The sequence below is a fragment of the Cnephaeus nilssonii genome (assembly GCF_951640355.1).
Source record: "Cnephaeus nilssonii genome assembly, chromosome: 13".
Taxonomy (NCBI): Eukaryota; Metazoa; Chordata; class Mammalia; order Chiroptera; family Vespertilionidae; genus Cnephaeus; species Cnephaeus nilssonii.
The window spans coordinates 7,162,592-7,184,845 of record NC_137084.1 but is presented as its reverse complement, the minus strand read 5'-3'; the positions used below and the strand labels follow the sequence as shown (position 1 = coordinate 7,184,845).

At 41.1% G+C, this 22,254-nt stretch overlaps 1 protein-coding gene across 8 annotated transcripts in view; it reads right to left on the bottom strand.

The window, feature by feature from the left end:
* PPP6R3 (protein phosphatase 6 regulatory subunit 3) overlaps window positions 1-22,254 on the bottom strand; it is a 76,514-nt gene that overhangs the window by 36,155 nt on the left and 18,105 nt on the right. For all 8 annotated transcript variants that reach the window (XM_079787810.1, XM_079787808.1, XM_079787809.1 and 5 more), the window contains 9 exons: window positions 21,273-21,459; window positions 17,750-17,887; window positions 15,252-15,317; window positions 13,088-13,200; window positions 8,138-8,251; window positions 6,120-6,249; window positions 3,291-3,443; window positions 1,075-1,224; window positions 266-330 (listed from right to left, as the gene is read on the bottom strand). In XM_079787810.1, the coding sequence (XP_079643936.1) occupies window positions 266-330; window positions 1,075-1,224; window positions 3,291-3,443; window positions 6,120-6,249; window positions 8,138-8,251; window positions 13,088-13,200; window positions 15,252-15,317; window positions 17,750-17,887; window positions 21,273-21,459 (1,116 nt within the window). The remainder of the gene's footprint in view (window positions 1-265; window positions 331-1,074; window positions 1,225-3,290; window positions 3,444-6,119; window positions 6,250-8,137; window positions 8,252-13,087; window positions 13,201-15,251; window positions 15,318-17,749; window positions 17,888-21,272; window positions 21,460-22,254) is intronic.

Sequence of the window (22,254 nt, the reverse complement as noted above, 5' to 3'; positions counted from 1 at the left end):
CTAGGAAGTCTCAAAAGCAGCACAGAGGTGGGTAGTACTCCCAACTCCTGGTTTCCCCTCAAGAGATAGACAGAGGGATCAAAAAATAAATTATGAGGAAAATACCTGTTACAAGGAAATACCCTGGCCGTCCAGGGAGAAGCATCTGTAACTATGAAGTACCATATACCATGTAATCACTTTCACTGCTCTCTGTCCAGGCTAAGGGAGGACATTTTCTTCAAATGGAAAATCAAACTGAATTCCTATCAAACAATTCACTTACTGTTTCTTCTCGTTCATTTCCCAGGCATCAAGTATTCGTTCTATTAACTGGCATTTTTGAAAAAGCTGAATGAAAAGGAATATTCCAGTTAACATTTATATAAATGTCAAAGTGTCAAAATTTTAAAGTGAGATAGAATGCTAATTGAATACAATAGTGGTATGTGTAGCCCAGCAAGCTAAATATAACTGTAAATTATTGGCTAAATCAAATGCAGTGTGGTGATAAATGTACCCGAGGCTCTCAGAACACTACAGGGATTCCAGACAGGACCCACACCTTTAGCTGTGCATCTACTGGGAAAGGACAGTATTTCAAGTACTACTACCAATGAGCCCTTGACCTAAAGCAAAGCCAGGTTTTATTAACCATGGAAATTGGGCCCAGAAATACAGAGCCTGACCGAAAGTAAAATGGAATCAAGAAAATTTTTTAACTCAGAATTCACAGTAATACTTGTACTTTCTTTTTTAATCCTCACCTGAGGATATTGTTTTTACTGATTTTAGAGGACAGGAGAGGGAGAAAGAAACACAGATGTGAGAGAGAAACATTGATCAGTTGCCTCCCACATGCACCCCAACTGGAGGTTGAACAAGAAACCTAGGTATGCACCCTGACCAGGAATTGAACCCACAACCCTTCAGTGCATGGGACGATGCTGCATGGGACGATGCTCCAATCAACTAAGACACTGGCCAGGGCAACATACTTATACTTTTTAAATGTGAGCTATAAGAATTCATTTCACACTTAAGTGGAAAAATGCTATGACCAGGAGTAGCAGAAAAAAAGTCAAGTAAGCTTACGTGTTTCAACAACAAATTGTCACCAGTGGATTCCTGATCAGTAATTGTGCTATTTTCTGTGTTCTCAAAGGGACTTGCAAGTATCAGTGCAACACAAATTTCCACTTGTGTATGTAAAAAGTTATTCCATGTATATTTGAAGAACATGTCCTACAAAAAGAAAAAAATGCTTTATTTTATTCAGTTACCTCAATATTTAAGTCACTGCTTTAAAATACTGACCAAATAGTAATTTAATAAAGTAAAAATGATGTATTCTTAGTCCAATAAGACTACTAAAAGAACACAAGTTTATTTGAAACAGCACTTTATAGGCTAAATAACAGGGTATTTGCTCTTTCAACATGCCAGAGTTTTCATGAAATCATGTAGACACCAAAAATAAACAGATGAAGAAAAGGTAATAGTTTCTCAAAGAGAAAGGGAATATCCTCTTATGTTTTCAAGAAAACTAATGCTGACATTAAGTTCAGTAAATAATTTTTAAAGAAATCTATCTATCTATCTATCTATCTTTCTATCTATCTATCTATCTATAAAAGCCTAATATACAAAGTGTCCCTTCGGGAGTTCGACCGACCGTGAGTTCGACTGCTCGCTATGACATGTGCTGACCACCAGGGGGTGGCGCGAAACAAAGGAAGGCCCTGGCCGGCAGCTGCTAGGGACCCTACCCGTGCACGAATTTCATGCACTGGGCCTCTATTTATGATAATTTCCTTTTGATTTAACAAATATTTACTGAAGGCTTTTTGTGCAAGGCACAGTGCTAGGCGCAACAAGGCAGAGAGAAACACATAAGCCCCAATCTTGAGGTGCTCACACCTTAACCAAGAATAACCACTGGGGCATTTGAAACTCAGACCTGTCAGCGAATGGAGCAAAACAAGGGATTTCCTGATTACCTGAAAAGGTAACATATCACAAAAAGATAATTCCCAAATGCACAAGACACATTTAATGTATGTATTTAGGATATCATTGAGTCTGGTTAGCTAATCTCAAATGAAAAAGAAATGATGATCCACTTAAGAGTTTTATCAAATTTATTATCTAAAGATTAGCAACAGTAAGATTAAACTACTAAGATTAAAGACTAGTAATTGATGACTTTAGGGAGACTCAGAGACAGGAGTAGAAAGGTATATTCCTCGAGTTTTACATTCTATCCAGAGAGTAGGGCAAATACTATGCCCCCCAGGGCAACAATTATGCTACCAAACAAACTATTATCCTTTCACATTTCACCTTTATCCAAAATGTTCCTGCTCTTTATGCCCTACACTGACATGTCATTTAACCAAAGCTGAACTTAAAGTATCTCAGTGACGTTAGCAAGCACGTGGTATAGTTGAAAACCATGCATGGGTTTGCAATTGGATGTGAATTCAAATCTGGCTCCACCATGAACAGCATGAATGCATCTCTTTTCTGGGAATGATCTGAAAGACAGTCTCTCTCTCTCTCACAGTGTTTGATGTTCAAGATCACATGAGCACAAAGCAAGTGCACATTCTAACGTGCACTGCCTTTCATGTAGTGATCAAACACCCACACATCCTCCTGTGAAACAACCCTAAACTCCCCAAATGGACAGTGTGATGGTACCTTGTGAAACCTGCTAAGTGTTAGCCTCATACCTTCTGGATGGTGGGGCAGAACAAAGCAAGCATGGGGCCCATGGATTCTAAGCACAAACTTTGAAACTGGGGAGGAGTTCATTCCTGGGCTCTTCCTTTTCCCCTGTCACTGACAAGCAGACTCACAGCTGTTTCAAAGGGAAATTTTGGACTCAAATCAAAAGACCACATGGTGTCTCAGACATGATAAACAGATATATCTCCGTGGAAAGAAGATAAACACTTGCCCCTTTGCTAACAATGAATAGAAAACAATGCTATAACCAGCAGTTATTCACTGTTCATACAATCTCCTGAAGAGGGTGACTAACCACAGGCGGAACTTCTTGGCAAAGTCTGTCTTCATCATCTCTGAAAGTCTCTAATACAGTTTTCTTTACATAAATAACTACTGACAAGTTTAAAGCATTCAAATTTGATGATTAACTCAAGGCAAAAAAAAATTTCTAAGATCATTTACACGCAAGACCGAGAAAAGTCATTGACAAGCATGGTAAATTTGTGAGGTTGTACCTTGAGTTATATGGCCATAAAATACCAAGGGCAAATGGAAGCATCTGTCCAGGAAAGTCTTACCAATATGACCCCAATACTGTTCAGCTCCATAAGGTCCCCATTGATACTGCTGGTGTTTGTTTGAAGCAGGCTGGATATCAACCGAATCACATTCAACCGGGTGTTGCCGACAGGAGGGTCCAGCACACCCCATGTCGTCTTCATCACACTTTTCTGAGGAAGAAAAAGCTCCCAATTAAAAGGCTTCCCAATGCAATCCACTTAGGTAAACAAACAGAAAGGGACAGGGTATGTGCTAACGATGAAACAGCAGGTAAACTAACACTGTCAACAATTTGGCCTGAATTCTACATATGAAGGAAAATTTACATCTTCAGGATATAATGAAGTAACCAAGAGAAAACAATCAAGCAACTTCCCTGGATCATTTTGTAAGAAATGAAGTGCCCCATTTTAACATTCTAACTGCCACAGAAAGAAAGCAGAAAGCTACGTGGGTCCCTAAAAACCAGTGCAATAAGTCAAACGTGACCAGAAACCAAGAGAAGTTACAAGTAGTCTTGGAACACAGCCCTCTGCCTTTGCCAAATCTGCAATAAAGATGCACACTCAGAAGCGGCCTCTGGACCACAACCTTGAAACAACATCAACTCAAACCTGCTCTTGTCCATAAAAGGGAGTTCCTATCGTGTGAAGTCACGACAGGCACAGAACCTTTCAGAATCTCAAGTTCAGCTGTGTGGTCGTCCTTTCAGTGTCCCCTTCCCTGTCAGCACCCTCACCCCTTTCTGCTCCCCCGAGGCTTCAGGGGATTGGGAGGCTCACAGTTTTACTCTATGTACAACAGCTCTAATCATCAGATATTTTAAAAAGCTTCATGATCTACTCACACACCACACCAGACAGTAAAATCAGGACACACTGAACACACTCACTCCTCCAAATGAGACAATACCTCCCTTTGGATTGAGGCCAAGAAGAATACGCGTGTGAGACTCCCCATTAGATGCTGCCCTCGATGTCCCTCTGCAAGGAAGATGGGGAGGTCGTCTACGTTAACTGGTCAGGGCCTTTCATCATGCACCCTCTTCTCTCTCATCCTTCTTCCTCTTCCAGCTTCCACTTGTGATGTTCTCTCCTCTCCTCCTAAGTAAATCCTTTTTCTTCCTTACTCTCCCTCTTCTTCTGCCTAGGTCTGGCATGAGGAATGCCACTGACAGTTAAATATTCAATACCAACACGGGCACTTTTCCTGAAAGAACGCCAAGCACTCTGGCCGGAATCCCATGCAGGCTGAATGCAGGGAAGACAGAATGGAGGAGGCGGGACCACACTTGATCACTGTAGCATCAGCCATCTGAAGAGATCATCCAGAAGCTGAACTACTCTTCCTTGGTAATAGACAAAGTATCCTGGGTTCCCACTCCACAAAATGGCTAAATAAACAGAAAACATTTCATTTTGAACGAAGAAACTAGCATACTAAACCTAAATCCCCAGTAGCTCACACAGTAGATACCACCAAGGTTCCAGCTACAATGTCTAGGACACTGAATCCAGTGACACAGGGCTGAAGGAAAAGGAACACATAAGAGCTGGTGCTGGCAGAACTCTCCAGAACTGAGTCTTCCACCCTCCAGATGCCAGAGAGAGAGCCTCCTACCCTAATCTACACCTGTGCACCATTGCGCAGGCAGGGGCTGGAGCGATAAAACCACTGGGGCCTGGGGACCCTGGACTCGTTTTGCAGGTCTTCATTGCCTATTCTGTGCTCTCTCATGGCCTGCCCGAGTAAACAGTCATTTTTACATCAGCACACACATGCTCCCTGCGGAAAATCTTGGGCTCCAAGTCACATTCAACTGACAGCTTCTTAAATAAGCATCTGTCCATTAGCTGCTCCACTGCTCCAACTCTGAATAAGACAACTCCACTTCCAAGATCAATTCCTGAAAGATTTACTTTACCTCAAAAATGTGAAAATAATATGCTATGAGAAGAAAAGTATTCATTTTATGGGCATATAAGTAACCAGAGTTTATAAAAAGAATAAGTTTCCTAAGCAGGTAAAAAATTTTTAATTTTAATTATACACATTTGTTAATTTAGACACTATCCTATATAATAAAAGTCTAATATGCAAATCGACCAAAAGGCGGAATGACCAGTCGCTATGACGCACACTGACCACCAGGGGATAGATGCTCAATGCAGGAGCTGCCCCCTGGTGGTCAGTGCGCTCCCACAGGGGGAGCACCGCTCAGCCAGAAGCCGGGCTTATGGCTGGCGAGCACAGCGGCGGTGGCAGGAGCCTTCTCCCGCCTCCGCGGCAGTCGGACATCCCCCCGAGGGCTCCCAGATTGCGAGATGGTGCAGGCCGCCCCCCCAGTGCATGAATTTCATGCACTGGGCCTCTAGTCTATATATATAAAAGCCTAATATACAAAGTGTCCCCTCGGGAGTTCGATCGCTCGCTATGACGTGTGCTGACTACCAGGGGGCAGCATAAAACAAAGGCAGGCCCCGGCCAGCAGCTGGGGAAGGGAGGCCCCGGCCCGCAGTTGGCAGCCGCTAGGGACCCTACCCGTGCACGAATTTCATGCACTGGGCCTCTAGTATATAGATAAAAGCCAATTAAAAACTAGCTCAAAAGCAATAAAGACAACTGGCAGTGTACTTGTAACATATTTTGTACATGCTGGTCACAGCCAGTTCTATTACTCAGAAGGTTCATACTTTTTCTAACAACTGTTTAATCAAATTGTTAAGCTGGCCAGATGTTTAACGCTTTGCACTCACTTGCTTTTTTCTCGATTCCTTTATTCTAATGCTAATCGTGTCGAGTCACACTCGACATCTGAGTGCAAAAGGTTAAGATAGCTGCCCTACCTTGGGTGGCTCAAGCAGGAGTTCATGAAAAGATCCAAGTCTTCCTCGGATGGCTTCTAAAACACTCTTGTTGACCAAACAAGCTGAATGACTCATGCCTGGTGGACAGATCTCTATATGGCCTTCAAATCTTAAAATAAAGCAAGTTAATTATACTTATTACAATAAGTAATTAACAAATCAGAACAAATCACGGTGTTCCCTATCAGCATGTAGATATGTACACAACAGCTATATAAACATGTAATAATTCGACAGGGACCAACGGACACAACCTGAAATCCAGAGGCCCAGAGAGTCGGGTGGGAAATTGTATGTGATTTCTTCCCATTCACTTGAACCACCAATCTCCTTGTACCTGTTATCCACCTCACTTGTCCTTGCTGGGAACTATCAACCCCCTCCCAGAAGAGGAGGTATAGGCCCCGCCCTAACCCCAGAGTATCTGGCTTTTCCTCTTTCCTTACCATTCAGATTCTATTGGCCTAAGGGGTGGTCACTCAGAAGTGGAGGGATATTGACTATCACCTCCTTGTCCTCCAGAGCCCACCTGGAGAGAAGGCTCCTTATCCTTTGGCCTGGTCCTGGCAGCCTGGCCCTGGGCAGGTCACACAGCTTGTGGATTAGCTGGTTTTGTTACACTACTAGCAGTTCTCTAGCCAGAAAATATGGAAAGCAGGAGCTCTGACCCCTTAAGTACAGGGCATACCACACTGCCTACCATTTGGGATGTAGGTAACAGGCCTGCATTTATTCTAGTTTTTCTTGGCTAATCAACATGGTTTCCTATTTAAAAGGCTTAAATTACCCCTCTCCCGAAAGCTCAATCAATACTCATTATAACGCACTCCTACAAGAAGACTTATGAATGCAATGAGACTCCCAAATCCCAATGGGCAGGACAGAGCCCAAGTGGGGAGAAAGGACATCAGGAAGAAGGGGCCTAAAACTACAGGGATGCCGTTCAAATGAAAAGTTATATCTGGAAGTGGTGTCAACTGAATATCAGTGCAAACCAGTGGTTAATAATGTCATTGCTGGAGTTGTGCCCAAGTCCTGGCTCTTCTCTTCCCAGTTATTTGTTCAAATGTGGAAAGTGGGCTTACTCAACGTCTCTCCCAAGACTGCCGTGAGGATCATGCTAATGCAGACACAGAACTGAACACTGCCTGGCACACAGCTAACTTCTAGAGTGATTATTATGACGATTACTTGAAAATATTCCACATGTGGAAGTGATTTCTAACTTCAAGAGCTACATGGGACAGCATTCAGAAACTCAATTATTGGAAAGGGAGGAAGGGAAACAGATTACAGTGCTTTTGGATGTGTAGGGAGGTTTAATAATTTATGTGGCCAAATATAGCCTTTTTCATTACAGTTTCTGTCTAAAGAGAAATGCTTAAAAGTTCTTCACAATTCCATAATTCTTTTGAATGTTTGCATACTTTTCCTCTAGTGTTTTTAATTTAATTCGACTGGAATTCATTTTTATGTAAAATAGGTATAGACATATTTTTCCCCAAGTGGTGAGTCACTTCCTAAGCCATATTTATAGAACAACCACCTTTCCTGCTTAAGTGAAAAAAAACAACAAAAAAAACCATAAACTTAATCATGCATATAAACTTTGTTATCACAAATACTAGTATCACGCTGCCCTATATTATTTCATCAATGATGCATTGTAATATGCAGGAGACAACTTATCTCAATCACTGGTCTTGCTCAAAATTCCTTGGCTAGTCTTACATTTTTGTAAGTACTACAAAACCCAAATGTCCAGAATCCAAATACTGCCAATAAAGAGTATTCACCAAATGATATTTTTCAACTGCATCCCTATGTATTGCATTCACATAAGACTTACTTATAGTTTACACAGCAGAAAAAGATTCAGCACCTGAAATTCAAGGGCATGATATTGTAGCTTATAACCAACAACTCAACTCTTAGCTTTTAAAAAATCTAAAAGCAAAACTAAATGGCATTTTGTAATATATAAAAGAAAAGCTTACGTTGGTCGTCGTGTCTCAAGTAATGTCAGCAGTATCTGTATTGCACTGACTATAGCTGATTCATTTTTATCCTTGTGGAATATATTTGATAGAAGCTGCTCTATAATTTCTTGCCTAGGGAAACAAATCAACAGTCAAGTATTAATTGTAACATCATTCACCAATAACAACTTCAGAGAAAAAGGTCATGGTACCAGTGAGACAAATATACAAGAATTCACTGTCACTTGTGCATGTTTGTTTCACTTAACAGTATTTTCTTTTAATACATTTATTAAAGTAGGCAAGTGATCCTGCTTATAATAAATGTAACTCTCCATATATATATTGCTCCCCTCCTTCCCTCTACAAAATCATCTGGGCCCTGCTTCCTTTTGCCAAACTTGTTGAGAGCCAACAAATATTTCAAGACTGGACATCACCTCCCACTTAGACCAGAGTGGTGGTGGTGGTGGTGGCAGTTGCTGGGGGGTGGGGTGGCCTAGTAAGACCTAGAACCCTTCACCCCCACACAAAAAGGGAAATTTTAAAAAGGCTAATTAGAAGCTACAAAGGCATTAATGTATAATTAACATCTAAAACAGGTAAAAGAGAACATCAATTATTGCCTTTTACTCTACAGTTAAAATTTCATAAATCAAAATAATGTGGTAGCAGTGAAATGGGTCTGACTGAACTATTGCCCAAAAAGAATTTTCTGCAGGCGCTTCCTATTACAGCTCTCTTGCACACAGGCAAGGTCACAGTTAAAATGTAAGGTAACCTGCTAGGAAAATTTACATGGATTTTCTCAAGGAAAGCCTCCATTGTTTAGGATCTCAGTAATTTTCAGAATCCATGTGGATTAAGGAAGGAACCTCCCTGACATACAGCTGGGCTGCCCCGCGGCTCACACTAGTCATCCCAAGGCACAGCAGTGCTCACTGTATCCTAACACCAGGCCCCTTGCCAGCCTAGGGCAGCGAGGAGGAGAGAATCTCTTTTCACTTGAGGGAAGCAAATAAAACTGGTATCTAAACTAACTCAGGATTCCCCTGCAGGTAGTAGCATTCAGGTACTCCCACACCTACACTAAAATCACTCGAGACCTCTACCTAAAACAGTACTGTTAACAGTCACTCAGCACGGCAGTCTACAGGGTAAATATGAGTTTAGGCCTGGGACTGCGCTCTGGAAGACAGTGTTGTTGTTTTTTACAGAAAATACGTATATTCTTCAAATAGCAACCTCAGAGGTACTGAAGGAAAAGGGGTGCCGACACAGTGTCAGACTACAGATGTCCACCTTACTTATCAGGGAGCACTGTCATACTTTCATCAACACTGTGCCTGAACGGAGCGGCTAACAAAGAGGCCCTCACTATTTCATGGCTGCACCAAATTCGATCTCTACTATATCCAAAAGGCATTCTACTAATGGACAAAAAGGATATACTAACCTGCAAACACTTGATGGTCAAGATGTAACATAGTAGCTGAGCCATATTCTGAGTCTTATCTAAACATACAAATATCACTGAATACAGATTTCAAAATCATAAACCAAGGGACTGAGCTTACCAAATAGGATAAAAGGAATGTCTTCATATTCTTTAATAAGGTGTTTATTTACACATGAGAGAAAAGATATTCATTTTTACATTAAAAAACAAACTAACTGCAGTTCCTGGATGAGCATCAGTGGAACTAATGGTATGAGCTGTCTGGTGCATGAAGCATTCCAGGGTCTTTACCCATGTATTTGAGACAACGGCTCACTTCTGTTTTGTTTTTTCTATGGGCAGGCAGAGGAAAGACTTCTATACAACTACTGGCTGAACAGGAATCAAACCCCAACTCATTCCAAGTTCATTAGTATTAAGAATTAAGAGCTGTACAGTCCAACCCTCTCTAACACAACTATCTTTCAAGGAATTTTTGAACTTGAGAAAATTTTCCAGATCCACTAAATTGAATACATTCACTTTAAGCCCAGATTGCTTCCCAAGCTAATATTCATTATCTAACACTTGAACCCACTTTTTTAGAGACCTTTTGGTACCCCTACCCATCTTTATCATTCTCTTTAACTTTAGCTTATTTCAAACTTTTCCTTTAATGCTAACTTATATTCATACATATGGTGTGCGCGCGCGCGCGCGCACACACACACACACACACACACACAGTGCTACCCAACCTATGAGTTGTTTGGCATAATAATATAAAGATTAGGTAATCTGTTTACTACATATTGTCAGTAAATTGTCCTAATAATATTTATATTTCTACATAATAATTTATCAAATATGTAAAAAAAACCTATTATGATTAATAAGCTTACTAGGTTCACAGAAAGAAGCCTTTTGTCTCTGTGTATTTTCTCAATCAACAGATACTAAAAGAACCACCATAATGTAGGAGTATGTCTGATATTTAAGGGGGTTGGTTCTCATTCTCAAGAAGAGTGTGGGAAGTAGAGGAAGTGTCCCTGCTGCTAAGTACAGGGAAGGTTTAACTCAGTGACATAGTGGGACCCACGACTCATTAGATCCATGTATTTGAAGAAACCTACTCCAACTAAAATTTAATGGTATGAATTCTGAGAATGTACCTATCTGCATCAAAAGATAGTTGCCTGACCCAGAAGTAAAGACACAGCCTGAAATGTAACAGCTAGTACACAGAGGCTCCGGTGGCTAGATCCCCCATTTGGTTCAAGCAGAGTTGTGTGAACAGAGGACTGCAGCGGCGTTAAAGAACTCAGTGATTACTAGTGATCAGTCTGACATTCAGAGTGAACTTGTGATGTCCAAGACAGGAGCCATTCACCACATGTGGTCACTGAATACTCAAAATGTAACTAGTCTAAATTGATCTGTCTTAAGTGTAAAACATGTTGGATTTCCAAAACTTTATATAAAGTCTATATTTATATAAAAAAAGAGAAGACTACAGTATACAGTCGTCCCTCAGTATCCAAGGATTCCAGGATCTCAAGGATACCAAAACCCAAGGACACTCAAGTCCCTTATATAAAATTGTGTAGAGTATTTGCATATAACCTACATACATCCTCCTGTATACTTTACATCTCCAGATTATTTATAATAACTAATACAACGTGAATGCTCCATAAATCATCGTTTCACTATATTGTTTAGGGAATAATGACAAGGAAAACAAGTCTACACGTTTAGTACATAGGACATGTCAGCAACATCGTAACTTTCTCCCCCCTAATATTTTTGATCCATGGGTGGTTGAACCCACAGGGAATCTGCAGATATGGAAGACTAACTGTAGGCTCAGTAACAGTTTTCTAAGATGAGAATATGTTGAAATATTATTTTTAACCTATTAAATACATTATTTAAATTAATTTCACCTATTTTTTTTTTTACTTTAATATAACTAATAGAAATTTTTAAATTACATGCAGCTTTTATTATGTTTCTCTTGGACAGTGTTGTCATGAACCATATGAAATAGTTGCTATTCAATATTTTTTAATCTACTCAAATGGCAGTTTTATATGATTCAAAGAATATTGCAATTATTAGTATCTGAACATGAAATGTCTTACATGTTATAAAAGGAGTGCATATGCCGTAATGCCAAGAACTACTGAATGGGGCAGGTAAAATGACATTTTACTCAAAAGCGAGTAATCTCTTTAAGTATTGCTACTTGAGAGAGCTAGTCAACTCCTCCCATTCTATCACACACTCTGGGAATTACAACTTTATTTCTCAGAAGACAGAGTTTAAAACAAGATACCTTGCCTCGAATTTGTTCCTTGCTTGGGCCAAACTTGCCAAGTAAATAATACATACACATGTTTATTTTAATAAAAGGCCTTCCAAGGTGTTAAGCCAAAAGATGCAAATGAGCCTCACTATACAGGAGGATTGAAACAGGACTGACAAAGTCACTAAAAAGAAGGAGAGTAGCAGTAAGTTGAAACAAAACAGCCTTTCATACTTAACAATGCTACCTTTCCAACTAACCATCTAAATGGGGAAATGCCTGGTTTTTCTTTATTAAAATACTTTCAGCTGCATGGATGCAGGTCAAACATATGCCCATATTTAATGGTCAAGACTCTTTCTGAAAACGTGTGAATCTAGAAAAACCTAGTACATGCAGGGTGGCCACTCACAAATTTCAAAACAGCACACCACCCCCAAGCTGTTTTCTGAAACCTGAACATGACATGGCTGCTCATTTAAGAATTTTCTAAAAAGGGCAGACGCCAGTACAAAGAAATGAAACATACATGACATGTATCCCCTTCAAATCAGGTCTGATAAGGTTGCCCTTAGTCAGCTATAAAAGGAGAGTAAACCCTAAAAAGGGCTTCTGATAAAATTACTCGCTAAAATAGGTCAAATTAGTGCATTCATAAGAAATTCTCCATCAAAACTCCTGGAGACTGTGAGTACAGTTATGATGTGGCTACTCCATCTTACAATGGCTTTAAAGAATTCTAGTTTGGCCGAAACCGGTTTGGCTCAGTGGATAGAGCATCGGCCTGCGGACTCAAGGGTCCCGGGTTCGATTCCGGTCAAGGGCATGTGCCTTGGTTGCGGGCACATCCCCAGTGGGGGGTGTGCAAGAGGCAGCTGATCGATGTTTCTCTCTCATCGATGTTTCTAACTCTCTATCCCTCTCTCTTCCTCTCTGTAAAAAATCAATAAAAATATATTTAAAAAAAAAAAAAAGAATTCTAGTTTGAACTTTGAAAAGTTCAGAGTCTACATATAAATGTCATTTACTTACATTCTTACCCTCTGGGTCTCTACTGGGAATTACCAATGGCTGGGATCAGACAAGCAATTTTCCTACCTTCTCACCCACCCAAAATAATATTTTCCATGGACGTGATTCCCAACACTTACCAATCTCATAATGGCAACACATCAAATAGCATCAATATGAACAAAGGACAAAAACTGAATTTTAAACATACTTTTCTAGAGTGGCAAGCAGAGGATCTGGCTCTGGACTGTTCTGAATTTGTAACATCTGGTCTCTGCTCAGGCGAACAATTTCACAAAGTGACTGTGATGCATTTGAATGCCGCTAAAGGAAAAAAGTACAATTTTAACTATAAAACATGTCAAAAGTCAAATTTATAAAAAGTTAGGAAGGAAACTGCTTAAGATATGACACAAATTAACACTGGCCATAAGATGCAGTGAGTAAAAAGTCAAGCTCAAAATAAATAACATATGGAAAAAGCATGAGTTTTTTATTCTGCCAAGCTAATGAGCTTGACTTAACAATATTGCACAGTACATGTTGCTATTTGTGGGGAGAGGTGATAGAATTTTTGGAAAGGAAAAGCTACTACAACTGCATTCTTGAAAAAAAAAAAAAACACCCCAAAACATATACTTTTATCAGCATTTAAAAAAAAAGCAAATACAGCTTTACGGACTATACCAATGGGTAAAAAATATTACACTTTTCCCAACTGTATAGTGTATTTACCTTACAGGAAAACACTACAATCTCAGTGTCCAAAGACTGAGCATCACCTGCAGTACAGGTAGAACAATGATATCCCAACATAGATGACACATGCACCGGGATATCAAAATCCACTGATTGGAAACAGGAGCCTAATATTTCCTTAATAAATATAAATTGGGCAGTACAATTTTAGCATGTAATTTATCATTTAATACAGAAATATCAATAGGACTGTCCCAAAGGGTGAAATTAACTTTCTTGCAAGTCAAGTAGGGAAGGTGCTGATGCCCCAAACACTTTGTCCTTTGGAAAAAACCTGCTGCAGAACGGGGCTTCTCCTTTGATTTCGCCTGGACCCTGCAGTTAGGTATAACATCCTGTTGAACCATCAAGTTCTTCTGCTCAAGAACCTGAACCTAGTGAGGAGCAAGTCTGGTCCACAGCCACATGCTCCTGTGAATGGGCAGACCGTGCTCCTGCCATCACTTTCCATATACCCATCGCATGGAACCACCTACCATCTACCTCCCAAGCCACAGGAGGGAAGATTACCTCCCTTAGACTCAAGGCTTCTTCTAAGCAGGGTCCTCACACTTGGGCACCTGACACACTGGAATGTGTCCTCAATGTCAACAGTAACAATAATACACTGCCCCAAAAAGAATGATGGAGAATCAACAACCCCTTTAATAGTTAGCTCTTTTCTTCTTTCTTCCTTTTTTATTTTTTTTTAAGCCTATTTAGATAAACTCCAGGTACGAAGTTTTGAAACGGACTAGAGTGAAGGGGAGGGGCTGGGTTCATCTTCATCGAAAACAGGCCTTCATGAGAACACACCCTTTGGTGACACAGCTCCTTCTTTTGCACTCTCCTGTCTAACCAGCAGCCTAAGGGTTCAAGGAGGTGCCCCTGTGCCTCATGATGTATCCTGCATCTTCTTGAAACCAACTCCTTCATAGAGATTAAGTTGAACAGCATGGAACTGTCATGTCTGTAGGTAGAAATGGCTGAATGCTGAAAATTCCACATGACTCAGGCCACTACTGAAGGTGGCAAGAGTAGCAGCAGAGAAGCATAGTGCTAGCCTCCTCGACACAGCCATACCAGCTGATCCCCGAGACCCTATCCTGACAGGCGGCCCCTCAGCAGAGCTCAATCTTCAAACTGCAAAGCAGTGTCAATCCTAATGCCAAGTCCATCTTCAGCACCCAGGACCAAGCCAAACCTGCCAGAGCATAAAGTCCGGGCCAAGAAGGACAAGCACCAAGACCCCATCACTCTAGGGATTCAACAGAGTCAACAGTGACCAAGGCCCTGACACAAATGCAGATGTGGCCATGTTATGTGCACGCATGGACAGAGGTCTGTAACAAAGGCAAGCAGATTCAGCATGAAATCTGGGCGCTGGAAAGGAGAATGCTACAACCAGACTTTGCTGCTTTCCACACTTCTGGAAATTTTCTGGGTATCAGCAAAAAATATTAAGCATAGTATTTTTAAAGCCTTTAGTGTTTAGAAAATTGGCAACTTTAAGAATGCTAGGTTATCACTGTTCTACCTGCCCTCCATTTCACATTTCATGCAATTATGCTCTATGCCTAAATAAACATGGTTCTTTTTTTAAAAAAATCAGTTTACAGTCAGACAAGGGAACTTACATCTTCTTCTTGCGATGGATGAACTATTTCCACAAGCCTCTGGATAATTTTCTCCTCATTTAACCACTGTAAAACACATTGTAGAAGTGATCATAGCAATGCGTGGCTCTTGTTCAAGCCCCAATGAAGGTTAACATACTTGGAAATATCCATCACATTTTAAGTAGAATGTTACAGGTTTCTCTGGACTTTGAACACTACAGGAAATTAAAAGTCCCCCAAGGAAAACGCCAGTGAATATATTATTTTAACAGTAGCCAACAGTACTAAGTACTCCCCAACTTACAATGCCCACATAATGAAAATTCTATACGTCAGCTTCCTAGCCATGGGATAATTCACTGAGTACTAAAAGGGTCTGAACTTTGGTTACTGGAGGTTGGGGGATGGAATTCATACATTTTCTATAAAAGAGTATTTACATTAGGAGAGCTTCAGAAAGACTGAGAAAAGCAATATTTAGTATTAAGCCTCTGGCTTAAAACACATTATGAACTTTTAGATTCAGAAACCAAAACAATCACAGGAAACATGGGGGCGGGGAAGGGGGGCATAGGTGGGGGCAGCACTACAGAAGCAGTTTATCTACCCTGTCACATGTTAGCAAAGAGCTATTATCATGGCTATGACAGTCTCTTCTTCAGCCACACATGAAATACTGCTGTGAATGAAAACATGAGGAGATGAAAATAAAGAAGAATAAGTAAAAACTCAGCTTGTGTAATACCAGTTCCTCAAGGAACAGAAACACCATAATAAATGAGATGCTCAATACCTAGAAAGGACACCCCCCAAAAAAGGTTAAAGGAGATGGGGGGATAGCTAAATTTACTAAAGGTATAGAGAGAAACCCTAATACTGTCCATACTGTCCCCAGTTTCTTAAGGAGACATGCCAAAGGAAATGTGAACAACAGCTATTGGGGAGAACAAAGGTAGAGGCCCAACTTCACAGTTTAAACTCTGTTTTACGGTGTGCACAGGAATCACCCTCCCAGGGTCTTGTTCAGTGCAGATCTGACTCATCAGGGCAGGGCGAGACCCAAGTTTCTGGGTTTCTAACAAGCTCTCAGGTGATGTTTGGGACCACACCATGAGTAACTATGGTGTCTCCTAAAACAGAGGATGGTAATGCCTGTATAAAGGGGGTGGGGTGGAGGATTCTGACCAACACTCGTCAGTCCCCCACCCTACTGCCTTCATAGCTATTAACAAGTAGCTACATATCACGCACACTTTTTGACTGATCCCCCATAGTGGGTCCCCAAATAAAGTAAGTCATTTAGGAGTTTTTAGCTACCCTTCCCCTAAATTATGCCTTTACTAATTACCTGTCACTGTATCCCTCTAATTCCTTCTAAAAAACCATACCGAAAATTTACTCCTGTAATAATCCAAATATAAAGGTAACATTCCGCTTGTCCTCAACAGTCTTCCCTGGAATCCTCAACCTTTTTTCACACATACAAAAACATACCTAAAAGAAACCAGTGTTCCAATTCAGGGCCCTTCCATGGGCAGGGCCCAAGACATTCCCTAGGTCCACCAACTGGTTTCCTCACAGGAGCACGGTTCTCAGTTTTCCTCTACCTTGTTCTACAAATCCAGCCCCACGCCTATGCCCAGATCCTTCCATTCACACAAACACCCCACTTCTGCAGAGCATCCCCTTTCCTGGGGCATCACCTGACAAATGCTCCTGTCTCTCCTTCTTTAATTAAAATTAGCATTCCCAATAAAACTCATTTCCAGAGAAAGAAAGAAGTTCTAAGATTCGAGGTTGAGTATTTAAGATGGAATGAACTAGGGAGTGGTTCTGGAAGAAGGTAAGGAAGAGAACAACAGGGAAGAGTCAGAAGACAAGAAGGCAAAGACAAAGGTCTATGGGAAACTTCAAGTTACTCACACCTCCCTCTTCCCACCCAAATCCTGCTCAAGAGGCACATATATCCTAAAATAATCATCTCCCCAAATTTTTAAATATGTGCCCTTTTGGAAATAAGCTCCATTCTCCTTATCCCAGGCTCTTAGAAAGTTACTTCTGAAGCCTCATTCCCTGGAAATACAGACACCTCTTTTCAACTTGTAGAGATACCTCTGTGATGTGACCATCTTCTCAAGAAAGAAGCCTCAAAGCATCTCAAATGGATGCAGCTCATAACAGTCATACTTCTGCTTTCACTACCTGGCCAGCTTTGAGACAAATCCTCAGCCCATTCTACCTTCTTACCCCACTGACAAACAAGCCAGCAAAGGAAACAGAAGGCCCCACAAGGAAGCATCCCAGAAACCCAGGGGTGTGCACATCTGAAACCTTAATCCTGCAAAATCTGAATCTCTTCCTATCTCGGAACAACCTTCTGCCCCACCCTGTCCCCTACCCTCTAGTTTCCCAGATAACCTTCTACCAACCCGTGGAATCCCACCCCAGCAGACAGCAGCCTGTGGGTTCATGCGCCTCTCCTCACCCCAATCAAGGACAGTCATAATTCTACTCACATTCAGCACATCTTGCCTGGGCTGTGGAGGCTCGATGCATGTCAGGAGCCTGAGCAACAAGTCCATGATAGCTGAAGTTCCTATGTGCTTTATAATAAGGTCTACAAAATCACGTTTCTTCTTTAAGAAATCCACAATCTAGAGGAGAACAAACCAAAACTGAAAGACATGTAACCTGAGAACTAGAAATTTTAGAATGCTGCCAGTCCTGCCCCCACCAAAATCCTATCACCACTGTGAGTGGAGGAACAGCAAATGTTGAATTCATAACAAGATGTCAAGTTGGGAGGCCTGCTAATTGTTATGCTATTCAAAAACCCTTTGGGGGAAAAAACTCCCAAATTATCACATATTCCCTAATACAAACACACCATCACAGAATCTTTTATTTCTGTTCACTTTCATTAATTATAAATTCAGAGAAAGAGGATATACCATTTCAGTTTATGAACATAAAGAAAGTCCATTATTAGACTGTGCACTAAATTGCAGATACATATTTAAAATCCTAATTATACTCTAGCCAGTGAGAGAGAAAAATTCAAAACATTAAGATTTCTCTATCAGTCAAAGTGACTAACTCACCTGCTATAGAAACATCACGTGGATTTTATTTTAGCAATTCACCTGATCAGATTCACACAAGGAGAGTGACTGTGGCAGAGGCTGACAGTATACCGAGACCATGACGACAGAAATAAAGTTACATCCCTGCCACCTGGGTCTTTTCTGTACAGGAAGAAGAAGGAGACTGTTTTGTCCCATACTCCCTTGTGTACTTCTGGTTTCTGTCTGTGTGCAGGAACCATCTATTCACAAGTCCCAGAAGCAGCAGCCCAGCATGGCAGCTGCTCTAACATAGTCTCACTGAAATCTCTCAAGCCCCAGTGGTGGGGTTGCTTAACTCATGTTGCAGAAACCAAGGCTCAAGCGGCTGTCCTGAAATTTAAACTTAAATTTGTATGTCCCCAAAGCCATGATCCTGCTATTATCCCATGAGAAGTCTAACAGCCAACTAAACCTGCTTCACACACAGAACCAGGTGTAAGTGCAGGATTGACAACCCCATGTAGCTTCTCTAGACAATGATGTTAAATGTTGTAATAAATCTTCAAGAAGTCATACACGCCGAAACCGGTTTGGCTCAGTGGATAGAGCGTCGGCCTGCGGACTGAAAGGTCCCAGGTTCGATTCCGGTCAAGGGTATGTACCTTGGTTGCGGGCATATCCCCAGTAGGGGGTGTGCAAGAGGCAGCTGATCGATGTTTCTAACTCTTTATCCCTCTCTCTTCCTCTCTGTAAAAAATCAATAAAATATATTTAAAAAAAAAAAAAAAGAAGTCATACACACTGAATCCACTCACAATTGAATCACACAATAGTATTAAAAACACAGTTAAGGAGGGAGGAAGAAAAAGCACTAGATCTGGAACCCAAAGGCACAGCCAGGACAGCAGTATGTCCTATACAGAGGATGACACTGTTGATGTACCAAGTCATCCAACAATGATGGTGCCCTACAACTGGACTTCATGCTCTACGAGCTAATAAATGTCTGTATCGGTTAAGCCAGGTGGAGCCTGATTTTTTTTTTCATTACTTAACAAGCTGCATATATCCTTACTAATTCATCATGTGATGGGAAATCTTTATTTACACTCATAATTCCCAAAAGGTTAGAGAGGTGCCGGTTTGACCCTTTTCCTGGCGCTAAAAGGCCAAAGGCTACAGAATCCACTTGTTTTCATTCAAGGAGTCCTGAACCAAGATGCACAATGAGCAGCAGTGACTGAGCCCTTTTCTCAGCATTTAATTGGCACATACCATCATCTTTACACAGATACTATATCTGACCTTGAAGACCAACACAAAAACTCAGAAAGCTCACAAATACTCATGCATTTTCATTCATGACACTGAAAACCAGGACCTGTTTCAGTAGTCACTACAACCATCTGGAACTGACTAGTAATTTAGGCTGTGGAGTGACTTGAACTTTCCTGTAACAGTCAGCAGTCCTATTATTTCTCATCAGAAGACAGAAGACAGAAAGACAATCTATCAGAGCAATCATGATTTGGGGAAGATTCTCTAAGAAAAAAGAACCTCAATTCCAATACATTTAAGAAGGTAATCCTACTCAGTTAAGACATGAAAGAATGACCTCCTCTCTAAAATAAAACATGTATCCACTTCACCCTGTAACAGGATAGACACACTAGGCCTAAAATAGTTCCAGTCCCTCCACATGTGCAGATAGCAAGGCGGATCCTGGAGCCTGCTTTCCCCCATGAAGGGTGCCAGGCCCGACAGGTTTGACTACCTGCAAACCCTGTCATCACACCTCTGCTTGCTGCACTCTGGCAGGACTGACAGTTTGTACTTGGGCATCTGAGACTCGATGCTCCTTGGCTGCCTGTTTCTCTAAGTGGATAATATCAATGGTCAGCAGACGCTTTTCACACCAATACTGATTAGAGCAGTGATTCTCAAACTGTGGCATGCATCAGTCATCTGGAACAGCGGTTGCCAAGCAGTGGTCCGCGGACCACTGGTGGTCCATGAGATCCGAAAGGTTGGCAACCGCTGGTTTAAGGAAACCTTTGGAACAGTGGTCGCCAACCGGTGGTCCGTGAGGCCCGAAAGGTTGGAGACCGCTGATCTGGAAGACTTGTTAAAATCCCAGGTGGCTGAGCCCAACCCCCAGAGAGTCTGAGTCAGTATGTCTGGAGTGGGGCTCAAGAACTTGCATTTCTAACAAAGTCTCAACAGGTACTCATGCTGCTGGTCCTGGGACCACACTTTTGAGAACCACTACATATGCAACTGATACTTGGAAAATAAATTTCCCAAGGACATCTGAATTATTTAAAAAGCAAACAAAGTGGGGTAGGAGGAGAACAAGAAGAAAAAGGAAGAGGAGGAGAGGGGTGGGGGAGTTCCTGCCATAACAGTAAGGCATGAATTTCTGCCAATCACTACAGCAGAGCTACATAATAGGTACATGACAGTCTATACCCAGATGTCTCAAGCGAAACTTTTTTTTAGTAGAATCAAAATAGAAACAATCACATTTGTATAAACCAATAATCAATTACATTTATAAGAAAGCTTTTTTATTTAAGCTTCATTTGTAATCATCAGGGGGAAAAAACAATTGTTACTTTACCACAGTCACTAGGACTCCACTCACACACTCAACTGCTCAGTATGCACTGTCATGCCATCTTCACAAACAGATACTAGCGCTCTCATGCTTCTAGCTACTTGTCAAAAGAGAAAACCACAGACTACTAAAAAACCGAGATGTGAGGCACTTAGAAAAGAATGTAAAGTTAGAACATATTAATGTATAAATCAATGTTAAGCCAGCAAACATTTAGAATGCTTAAGGTATAAAATATATTCTTTTATAAAAGCTGGACTTAGAGCACACTCAGAACACTGAAGCAACAAAATTACTGGGGATCATCTCAGAGTGATGATCAGCCCTAATACTTACCTTTTGGAAAACAATATTTACCTGTTCTGGTTTTCTGCTGATAAGAATACTTAGCACCTTGCTGAAGAAACTGGCAAGTAGTGGGTTCAAGGGGGAATCGTTTAGGAGGAAGCTATATAATTTCATTAGCAAGGATTCATCTTCTCCCAGTCTATCATTCATCTGGGAAACATCAGAAGTGAGCAACTCACAAGATATATTTGGATACCTAGAAGAATAGGATACTTGTATCATCATCTACATTAACAGTTTAATTGCATAAAGTAACACACAAATCAGAAAGGCTTCCTAAAAGTTTGTGGGGGAAAAAATTATCTTCTGAGAATTACAAAATCATTTCAATCTATTCTGTCCAACCTCTAAAGTAAGTCTGCTATGTCTAAAATACTGTTCCTAAACCAAGCTTTAATAGAAATACATTTCCCCCAACAAAACTAGAACACACCTAGAACTCAGAGGAGCCAAAAGGAGGGGAAGGGGTTAAGCTGCAGGGGCATGGCCTTCTCAGATGAGGCAAGATGTGACAGGTAAAAAGCCTTGGGCTGCAGTCATCAGTAGCTACTCTGGCACACTTATAGGACAACCAAGAGGGACACTGGTTTCCAGGAAACTGCACACAGCACCTTGTACTGTACTCAAGACACATTTAGGTACCTAGACTGGCCACTTCTAATTACATATGGGTTACAAATGGTACTAGAAAGTTGCTTTGGGGGCTTCTCAAATGTTCAATCTATATTACATCTAAAGAGAATAAATATTCTAATATACTAGAGAACAGGGCATCTGCCTGAGTGAGCCAGGTGGGAAGCTATATATAAAAAACCGCACTCTCGCCCAAGCCAATTTGGCTCAGTGGATAGAGCATAGACGTGCGGACTGAAAGGTCCTGGGTTCTATTCCAGTCAAGGGCACATGCTCAGGTTACGGGCTTGATCCCTAGTTGGGGGTCTGCAAGAGGCAGTTGATCAATGATTTCCTCTCATCATGGATGTTTCTCTCT